This window comes from Callorhinus ursinus, unplaced genomic scaffold, assembly GCF_003265705.2.
Source record: "Callorhinus ursinus isolate GAN/ISIS: 27379988/994484 unplaced genomic scaffold, GSC_fseal_2.0 scaffold16, whole genome shotgun sequence".
Taxonomy (NCBI): domain Eukaryota; kingdom Metazoa; phylum Chordata; class Mammalia; order Carnivora; family Otariidae; genus Callorhinus; species Callorhinus ursinus.
The window spans coordinates 33,116,513-33,127,470 of NW_027397078.1; the positions used below are offsets into that span (position 1 = coordinate 33,116,513).

The 10,958-nt window shown below is 36.0% G+C and overlaps 1 protein-coding gene across 5 annotated transcripts in view; it reads right to left on the minus strand.

Moving 5' to 3' along the window:
* Positions 1–10,654, minus strand: part of GLRA2 (glycine receptor alpha 2) — a 169,538-nt gene extending 158,884 nt beyond the window's left edge. For 3 of the 5 annotated variants that reach the window (XM_073902062.1, XM_025857761.2, XM_025857760.2), the window contains exons 1-2: positions 10,021–10,654; positions 7,730–7,863 (exon numbers count right to left, since the gene is read on the minus strand). In XM_073902062.1, coding sequence (XP_073758163.1) covers positions 7,730–7,756 — 27 coding nt within the window. In that variant the 5' untranslated portion in view covers positions 7,757–7,863; positions 10,021–10,654. Of the gene's footprint in view, positions 1–7,729; positions 7,864–10,020 lie in introns of those variants that run through there. The other 2 variants (XM_073902065.1, XM_073902064.1) reach the window with 2 other exon arrangements.
* Positions 10,655–10,958: the final 304 nt, after the last annotated feature.

The window sequence follows — 10,958 nt, forward strand, 5'->3', positions numbered from 1 at the left end:
CACACACACACACACACACACACACACACACACACACACACACACACCAGTCCATTGGTTGTGCCTCTTTCAGTTGTCTGTTTAGGAGAAGGAACTATCACCTTACATTATCTTCCTCTCTCTTCTCCGCCTTTGGAGGAATCATTTACCGTTGGGATAATTTATCCAAACAATATCCCTCTCTCACTTCCCTTCGTTCCCAAGACTGATCAAGGAAGGCTTACTAAACTGATTATCAGTTTTGGAGATGTCTGCTCCACCACCTGAAGGTTGATGGATGTCTTTGCTCCTATGTTGGCTCTGTATTGATTATCTTCCATTTCCTGCCCAGAGACACTCTCTTCTCTTTCCTATTCTTCTCTGTACCTTGGGAAGCTGACCTTTTGGGTTTGCATCTTTGAGCTCCCTCGCCCTCTGACTTCTAGTTGGATTTGGCCAATGATAGACTCCCATAAGAAAATGAAATACAGGAGGAAAGTGAGGTCAGAATATTTATTCTCTAGCTTTCTCCCTGCTAGGACAGTACAGATTGACTACATTGCTCCACAGATCTCATTAGGTGGCCTGTCTATATAGCCACATTCTCTACTTTCTGGTAACCACTCCCCTCCCCTTGCCTCTTCAGGTCTAATTTTGATAGTCCTGGAGTACTACACTCTCCTTTTGTGAGAGTGTATTACTCTCTCACACCCCACTGGAGTGTGCCACTTCTTTCCTGCAGAGGTCCTGGATGATACAGCATTCAATTTACAAATTATATTCCAGTTTCTAGTGAGGTGAGAACTGACATTTAAAAGCTTAAATTTTTGTTTACCACTGTATGCTTAGCAAGTAACATGGCACCTGGCACATAGTAATTACTCACTATTTAAGAGGAACAAACAAATGAATTGTGCATTTAGACTCCAATATAAAGATGTAAAACTATTACATGTAATTTTTTTGTGCCCACATAGATGCTCCCTTGCCACAGATTTATTCGATTGCTTTGAAAATGCATGGGCAGGTGTAGCTTATTTTTCCTCAAGAAAATAAGCCCCCCTCCCATCAGAAAAAAAAGAAGAAATCGAAAACAAAACTTAGGGGACGCCTAGGTGGCTCAGTTGGTTAAGTGTCTGCCTTCAGCTCAGGTGATGATCCCAGGATCCTGGGATTGAGCCCCGCATCAGACTCCCTGCTCAACGGGGAGCCTGCTCCCCCTGCTTCTGCTCTCTTTCTCTCTCTCTCAAATAAATAAAATCTTAAAAGAAAACAAAACTTAGGCAGTCACATTTGTGATAACTTCCTATTGACTTTCCATATTTTGACTTGATCCAGGATTTTCTTTTGCCCTTTTGGATAAATGTGTTAAGAAAACAGAGACACCATTTGGTATACTCATGTTCATAAGGATATGGTGGGTACACAAGCTAGGGCATGAGTCCGAAACAGTGCCCAGCTTTCCTCTTTTACTTGCCCCATGACCACACTTGGTTGGCTAGCCAGACTAGACTCCAAGAGAGTAACCCAGTGGCTTTATTTTTAAATGTCCTGCTCACTTAAGAATACCACTTAGAGACCTATTCCTTTTATGCAGGTCCTTCCTTTAGTGCATTTCACATGGCGAAAAATGTCTGCAATCAGTCACAAGTATCCAGAGTAGCCCTCTCAAGAAAGAAGTCAATGAGCAAATGCTGTGTGCCACAGTGAGGACAGCCTCATAGGTGTTAACTCCAAAGAGAACCCAGAATGCTTCCAAAGACCTTGTTGTTATGAGGCTTGATCAACTATATTTCCATTTTTAAGACCCTGTTCCAAACATGTGTATCCAACACACCAAGAAAAATATTCAACACCACTAAGAACAAACAAATGATGATTTTTTTTCTCTCTCTCTAAACCTGATCGCCCTAACTGGACACATTCTAATGTCCACTCATTAAGGACCATGATACCCTGATATCAATGCTGTTATCTTTTTTTAAAAAATGAAGTCTCAGATTATCAGAACTATGTACTGGCTTATCCTTCAAGATGGACAAGCAAGCACTATAGAATTTAGGATAAAATGTTTAGGCTCTTTCAGTAATGAAAATTAAGGATACGAAGTTACCTGGATTCAACCAAGGAGCAATGCAATACATTCTCAAAAATGAAATTATGGGCCTCCATTTCTATTGCTCTTAACCTGCCATGTTGTAGAGACCAAATGTTCTCTTCAAAATGCTTATTGTAAAATAAGAAATCAATTCTGCATGCTTGTGCAGTGACCCTTGAAAGTGCAGTAACTGGACAAAAAAATACATAAGAAATGACAGTCATATATCTTCAGTTAAATTTAGGGTCCCTCTTTCTAGGACTAAGTAAAACTGGTTCTTTTACTCGGTTCATTTAAAAATGAGTCCCAGAAAATAATCAGGGATGGGATTTGAATGAATAAAGATAATTCCTTCCCACAAATGGCTCCCTCTTTGTTTCATGTTTAGGAATATGAAATAACTCTTTCAGGTTGGAAATGTTCCCACCAATCGAATAAAAGGAGAACCAGCTGAGACACATGGCGTCTATGTTCTGATTAGTGCAGCAGAACTCTAAGGTACTAGAACTTCTCTGACTTTTTTTTTTAAGATTTTATTTATTTATTTGACAGAGAGAGAAAGAGAGAGAGCACAAGCAGGGGGAGCAGCAGAGGGAGAGGGAGAAGCAGGCTCACCAAGCAGGGAGCCTGATACGGGGCTCGATCCCAGGACCCTGGGATCATGACCTGAGCCAAAGGCAGACGCTTAACAACTGAGCCACTCAGGCGCCCCTCTGACTTGTTTTTTTTTTTTTTACCATTAAAAAAAAATCAAGCAATTATAAGGCCCCAAGCACCATAAAGGGTTAGCTTTGACAATATATCAGCAGTGTCAGTTACAAAAGAGAAATGAGGGACTAGTAATAGGGACTAATAATTTAAATTATTTGCAATAAACTTAATAGTTAAAAACAAATTATTCAGATGCATGATCTCCTTTGATGCTCAGAATAACTGAGTTGAAATGGGCAAAGGCAGAAGAAAGCCTAAAGCATGGAGAGGTGAACATACCTTTTCTCAAAAAGGACATGAACGTGGGTTTTCTGAATCCACGTCTAGGACTCTTTCCACTATACTACTCTGTCACCATGGAATGTAAAACATATACTTTGCCAGAGTCTATTAGAATATTAGATGTCTCCTTCCTGATGTCACCTCAAATCCCCGATAAGCATCTTGTAGGCCCATAGTAGCAGCCTAGTATATACAAATGTGTTGGTTGGTGTTCATAAAGCAGAGAAAAGCTAAATTGTGACACAGCCAATGGATTTCAGATGTTCAAAAATCTTCATCAGTGTCATTTCTGAACAAAACTCTCATATATAAAGTTCCCTTTGTTACCTCCAGCCTTTCATTTCAATAATACTTTCCCCCTTTTATCTCCTATTGTCTTGTTCTAAAATGGCTGCACACTTTCTGTAACTTCCTGCACTCAAGTCAAATACTTCTGATACTTGCAAGCATTCTGTTCTTTTTCTCAGAATCCATAGTAACATCCGATGCCCACATCTACTAGGGTGATCAAAGAAATGATCATGCTGGGGCTGCATTATCACTAACTGTGAGAATCACCCTTTCCAAATGTCTCTGCTGGACATTTGTGCTCAAGCCACCCCCTACAGGGATTGGCAAGCACAACATTTGAGCTTGAGTTCCACTTGGCTACAGACGATAAATAGAATTTCCAAGGGGAGAAAACTGAACCTCTAGTTTTTTTGAAAGTGGATCTATTTCTACTTGTATCTGAAACACCTCTTGAGCTGATAACTCCTTAGAAAATGAAGGAAACCATATTGCATGCAAATGTAGGTTTTAATGTCACACATCACACTTTCAAATTTAGGTCTCCAGACATAGAAAAAAATTAGTGTGCATGGCATGCACAAAGAAGTGGAGTGAATAATTATCTCCTGGCATTATCCATTCCAGATTCTATTCCAAAATGAATGCTATAGTGGAATGTATTTATTCACATTGGGATGAAACTTAGGATATAACTCTAAGTTAATTTTATTTTCAAAGAAAATTTCGTTAAAATAGATAAAGGCTTTGTTTCAAAGAGACAGAATTGGAACTAATGCATTTTGCCCAGGTTTGAGCATTTCATTTGGCCTCCTTAAAAGCTTAATGTTTAAAGTGGCATTCTCAAGATACAATAACACTGACAAAGGAGTATCTGATAGAATGATGGAGTAACACCATGATAAATCAACTGACAATGAGACAAATCACCCAAGTGGGGAAAGTGGCCCCTCTGTTGACATAGAATCAATATTTACCATGGTTTCAGAACCAGGTAATTGTGAATGGACATAGCTTGTGTTTTCATCTGAACTGAAGATTTTGAAAATTTATGTTTTGACAAGTTCTGACCCAGGTCTCTATGGATCTTACAGATGGAATGCAATTGGCAACTCTGACTCATGACTTTGTTTATACACTTGTGCTTCAGCACATCAGAAAAGCTATTTTTTTCCCTGTAGTTTCTAAGAATGGCTCTCAATTACAGAGCCTAAGTCTGATTCATTTCTGGTCCCCTTTTCTAGCTTACGTCCATTTTTCTTCTTGTATATGTGCCCATTATGACATCTTTCAGAGTCCATCAGAGATATGGAATAGACATGAAATATTTTACTGACTTGAAAGTATTCAGGAAAGATTCCTTCCAATAAGAAGAATTATGCATATGCATTTCCTTTTCCCTTGCCAGTGTATGGCAGCAAGGAAAACAGAGAAGAACTAATATTTAATAATACATCTAGAAAAGCCATTCCCTTTACCTCAAGAGCCCATATTTCACTCTTCCTTTTATTTTTGTGGTCAGATCTTGCCCTTCTGTCTTATTAATTATTATTATTGTTGTTTTCAACATCATCATCATGTTTATTGTTATCATAGCAATTTGGGGCTTTTTTTTTTAGCATTTACAGCATGCCTGTCACTATTCCAGATACAGTCACATTTCCCAATCACCCTTAATTTCTACCTACTATATAAAATTTCTCATTGGTACATTGCTAATCAACTATACTAAGTTACAGTAAGTACTATAGTGTTCTTCCTAGCATCCTCACTGTTACAAGTTCCTTATTATCTCTTTTATTTCTTTCTCCTCAGCTCAGCTAAGATCATCTTTGCTAGTCACTGTGACCACTGGTTGGTTCCTCAAAAGTTCCTACCCTCAACTTCTACTACAACTAATTGGAAGCACTAATCTTCATAACTGATCTACATTTTCATCTATTTCTTGGTCCTTATTTCCTCATTCCGGAGAAAAGAATGACTTCGTTTCCCTACATTGTTTATGTGTGCGTATTTGTGTGTGTGTATGTGTGTGTGTGTGTGTAAATATATATAACGCACTCCCCCCCCCTCTCTCTATATATATATATAAAACTCTCTCTCTATATATATATATTCCTGCCTTCTCAGATGCAGTGTTGGGTGGGTTGATAAAACATAAATATGCAAAAGAACCATATTAGACATATAAAGTTTCATGGGAATACCTAGGAGTTAAAATTATTTTACTCTAAAATAATGGGGAATGTTTTACATCTAGGAAGAGCTAAGATTCTCTGAATAAAGAGACTTGTGGGAGCTGTTAGGTAATTAATCTGATATAAATGGTTCATGTAAATAAAATTTATGAAAGAGGATCAGGGTTCATTAATGTGGAGAGTTAAAAGGAGTGGGAGACAAAACTCAGTGAAGTCCATTAATGTTCAAGTCTTAAAGGATATCTACCCCATTTCCCTTTTATAAGTCTTTAAAACATCCTGTGCTCAGGTCTTTAAGCAGTGGAAAGATCTCAAAAACATGGCCATGCTTTCCTATACTTGATATTCTCTCCATTTATTTATCCTTTAGAATCATGAGAAATGTCATTTCCAAAAGGTGACATCCCCAGTAGAACCAGAAAAAAAGCTGTGTGAAAATGATTGCTCATTCTATGTGGTCATTTAAAGTAGCAATGGCAACATGGGTGTTTGTTTTATTACTCTGCATTTTTCTCCCCTTTTGAAAAGTGACTTCTAGAATATAATGAATAATAGCTGCTATTAAACAAGAGGCTCATAAACTTGAAACAATTTTCCATCTCTGGGCCTTCTCTATGAAACCTCCCATGAATAGCTTAATAGGAAATCATCTCTTCATTTGTTGGAACCCTGTAGCATTTTTTCTGTACTTCTTAATGTTACTTAACTACTTATTTCTGTCTCATAATGTATATTAATTTATAACTATTCATGTAACATCTACTCTCCCCACTAAAATTTTTGACAGTAACACCCAAACCTGTTTCATCTCTCAACTTTTCAATGCATGCAGTAGTTGGTATTTCCCATATAGTTCAGACTCAGAAGTTATTGAATGACTAAGTGAATAAATATAGGAATGAGTGGTCCCACTGAAAGCTCATTCTCAACTTGTTACTCATAGGATTTTATTTCAAATGTTGACTTCCAAAGCAATGACCACAAAATTATTATGAAATAGGATGAGCATGAAAATTGTTTTCAGGAAAATTGAGCTTTGAACTTAGATCTGTTGTTTCTTTTGGAAATACTCTATAAATCAGATATACTTGTTTTGTCAAAACTATGACATAGCTCTTTATAAAATGTGCCCTTAGCTGGGTATATTCAGAGGTATAGCATTTAAAGAAGAAATGAATCTAGAATTTAGTTTTCATGCTCATATTTGCCAATAATAAAAATTAATCAAAACTCAAGGAAAGCAATCTAATTAAATCGCTAACAAGCAAAATCAAAGCAATGGAATTACAACATAATATCTAGAATATTATAGGATTCTTCTTTTATAAGATATTATAAACACTCCACAATGCATTATGTTAAATTACAAGATAAAATGCAATTGTCATTTAAAATATGTATTTAAAAACTAAACCATCAAAAATAATTCATTCATTAATAATTTGTTCTTATTTCATATAAAAATAAACCAAATAGATAAAAAGTAATTTCTACAGATGATTAATTACATTTTTATAACATTAAATAAACAAAAACATCAAACTTTTTGGTTTTTTTCTAATTGAACAAAGGAAGTATCCACCATCTTTGACATGTGCACTTTACAATTCTATGATCTTTGTTAATTTTAGATAAACAATTTCAAATAAACAATTAAAATGTTTAAACAAAAAGAAACCAAAAATTTCTGATACATTCAATTAGAGTCTCTTGCCACAATGTTGAAAAATGAGAGAGGCCTGAAAGTGTGTAAAATGGCATGTTTTATATTGAGATTTAAACTTCACTTTGGGAGTAGGTATTCAAAACGAAAACCAAAGATTTTGAATAATCATTGAATCTTGTATGAATCCTGGTAGACACTCATATAAGTCAAATCCATCATTTACTCTTGGAGTCATTTCTAGTCACACTCCCACTTAAGATAAAATAGGGAATGTAGCAATAATCTCTGATATTAGTTTTCTTTGTGGAATAGAATACAAATGAGGAAAGTTTTCAAAAGTGGCAAACAATATATAAAACTCAAACTATTAAATTGGCTAGCTCAAAAGAATGCCAAAATGAAATGAATACTATACTATTTTATAATAAAAAGCCCTTAAAACTTATTTCAGATTATTCAAACATCTAGATTTCCCACAGCCTTAATATAAATTTAAATGGAACCTACCTTTAAAATTTGGCCTGATTCTTGCATCGTATCCTGATGTCCTTCCCATTAATTTGTCCAAGAAATCTGAAGGCGATAGGGTCTGTGAAGGTTGTTTTCCAGACCTGGAGTCATGGTCTTTGCAGAAAGCCGTCCTAAACACATCATTAACTTTTTTAGCAACAATTCCATTCTCATTGCCTGAGAACTAAGGCTCACAGAATGTTTGACATTATGTTTTGTTAATATACATGATAGTAAGAAGAAAAAGAAAATTACACACTCTATGGTCAACTTCTGAATTTGTACATTCTCTAAAGTTAACTTTAAATGGTGAGAGTTAGAAATCCTGAGTCATATCTCCCAGATGTCCAAACTCTAGCCATAAAGATGTTTAAGATGATACAACATAAGCATAGCTTATGTTGTAGATTTTATGGACATATAGTTAAAGCTGTTTCTTCCTAGACTCATCAGAGAAATGAAGATGATAATTTCTAAAATGTGATTGTCTTAAAATCATTCCCCCATGACTCTCAAACAATTCTTCCAGCATTTTAGCCCTTAATATAAGTCCTCTACTTTTTATTAGAAATATATAATACAATGGGCAGAACAAAGTAAACAGTGAACTAATTATTCCATTGCTTATTTTCTCTCCTACTAGATTGTATTCCTGCTATCAACTATTAATAATTTTCAATGCATTGCCTAAAAGAAAAGCTTCACTTGGAAATTTAACTTCATTCTAAAATAGGTCAATAATAAGTGTGTCTGTACTTCTATTACCTTATCAGATGTTATTTATATATTAGCATTTAAATTGTTCACTCTCCAGTAAAGTATTCATGAAAAAGAACTTCTAAATCATTTTCTCTTCTGCATTATCAAAAACACTAAATGTTGACTGGAAAATTTCTCATACTTTCATTTTCTTTAAAGGGCTTATAAAAAGAGCCTATTTGGTTTGTAGTGAAATGAATTCTTTCACAATATACATAGTGATTGACTGAATGTCTTTTTCTTCCCTAAAGCATAATATTTTATAAGCTTCGTTTTTAGTAGTTTAACAAATAATCTTAATTCTATCACTGAGAAAACACCACATATTTGCCAGTTTTTCAAGGTAGTATTAAATGCAAAGTATTAAGTGCAAAGAGAATTTAAACATTTGGTAAGAGTTAAAAATTGATACAATTATCTAAAAATACTCACATTCCCATATGCAGATTCATCTGATTAATCAAATATTATTTAATTATGATGGTGGTGGTGGTGGTAATGAAGGTGATGATGATGATGATGGTGATGATGCTTCTAATGAAACCCAGCCTACAGTTTTTTCTTAATCATAGTAGGTGTGAACCTGAAAGGAACATAGTGGGTTTTCCCAGTACTCATAACATTAGCTATATGTTCCATTTCTCTTGGTTCTGTGAAAAAATACCATAAAATTTGGTGAAAATTAAATGAAGAGTCCTATACTTTGTTGTATGAACATCTCCTGTCTCCATGCTGTCTTAGAACCTCTGCCATTAGGATGGCTATTTCACTTACTGGTAATCATCTGATACTTTGAAGCATAAACTGATTTGATAATTTATAAACTAGGTAGAAAATGCATGCATGATATAATGATTTCCCACTTATTTTAATTATGCATAGCCCATTTCTCATGCACAGATAAATACAAAGATGTCATATTAATTAAATTTTGGTAGTCATTCAGTTCCCAAATATACTGAGCAATGGAACATAGTGGTAAAATGAGATTTTAAATATTTTTGATGTTTCAAGAAATTTCCTGAATTGTAGTGCTCATAGTATGCATCTAGTTGCTGAAACACAATAGAAGTTTCAAGTTGACTAAGAATTAGGGTTCTTTTATATTTTATATAAAATGAGCATGCTTCTTGTAAATTAATCCAATCACTTCCACCATATGAGAAGCATTGCATCCAATAATCATTTTTAATGACTTTCAGAAGAATTTGAAAGCAAAAAAAATCATCATTATATAGAAATGTAAAGAGCATGCAACTCATTAGACTTCCTTAATATCACATTGCCTGTGAAAATGTGTGAAAATGCATAGAGTGGGGTTATGGATCATAAAACTTGCCTTTGTGAAAATTTACCACCCTCCCACCATAATTACGCCTTTTAAAAGAACAAAAGAAATCTAACTCTCCTCTATAAAATTAAAATAATATGGTCCAGGGCATAGAAAAATAGATAAAAAATGTATGACATGTTCTCTTTCAAACAGTTTTCATGGGGAAAATATCAGCATGCAAAGTCGTTTCACCTACCTGAAGTGGTTTGTCTCTAAGAAAAATGCAAACAAGGCTGTCAAAATGTTCACTAGCTGCCGGTTCATTCCTGTTTCTGTGATGCTTGTGGAAAATATCCCCGAAATGGTTCCAGAAAAAAGCTAGGACAAAGTATCTATTTATTGTCCAGATTCAAAATCTGGCAGGAATCTAGTTTCCTTGAAAATCAAAAAGAGATTTGGGTTTGTACAGTTTGCTGAGAAAAAACAAAAAGTGCCAGTCCTAGGCATCATGGTCAGGTCAAACCGGGGCTCAGGACCATCAGCTAACCAAGGAAAGACAAAGCCTTAGAACTGATGGATTCCCCAGCTGCTTTTCCCGAATAATAAAAATGCCGCTACCTTAATCGCATCACCATGCAAAGGGGGCTGGTGACAATGCCATGCTGGAAGTCGGGTTGCTGTGGCTTTTGTTTTATGTCCTTTCTGTTTAGCAAATCCCTTTTCTCTAGAAAATGTTCTCTTTTTAAAAGAAGTTGTAAATGAGAGAGAAGAAAGGACTCTGCGCGCTCAAGTGGGCACGGGGGAAGAGGGCAAAATTGCTGAGATCCTGTGCTGGAATGAGAGCTACAGAAAGAGACGGGAGACGTGATCTTACCCAGCCTATAAATTTCAGCACTCGGACAGCTCCTAGCTCTGAAGTGCGCATGTTTCCTTTTTCAGTCGCTTGGGGCGGGGGTCGGGGAGAGGCATTCAAGAGGGGACAAGCCTGATGTTCAAAGGCAAAGAGTGGCTTGCTGTTCAGGGAAAGGGTGCTAAAGGGGGGTGTGATGACAATCAGGGGAGAGCAGAGGTCAGGGTGGACGAGGAGGGTGAAGGAGGTTAGGGTCTGACCCCTAGAAATGCGAGTCTGTCGGTGGGTGGGCGGAACGGGAGTTTAAAGCAGAAAAGGGAATACGGTTAAGGAGTGGGAAAGGG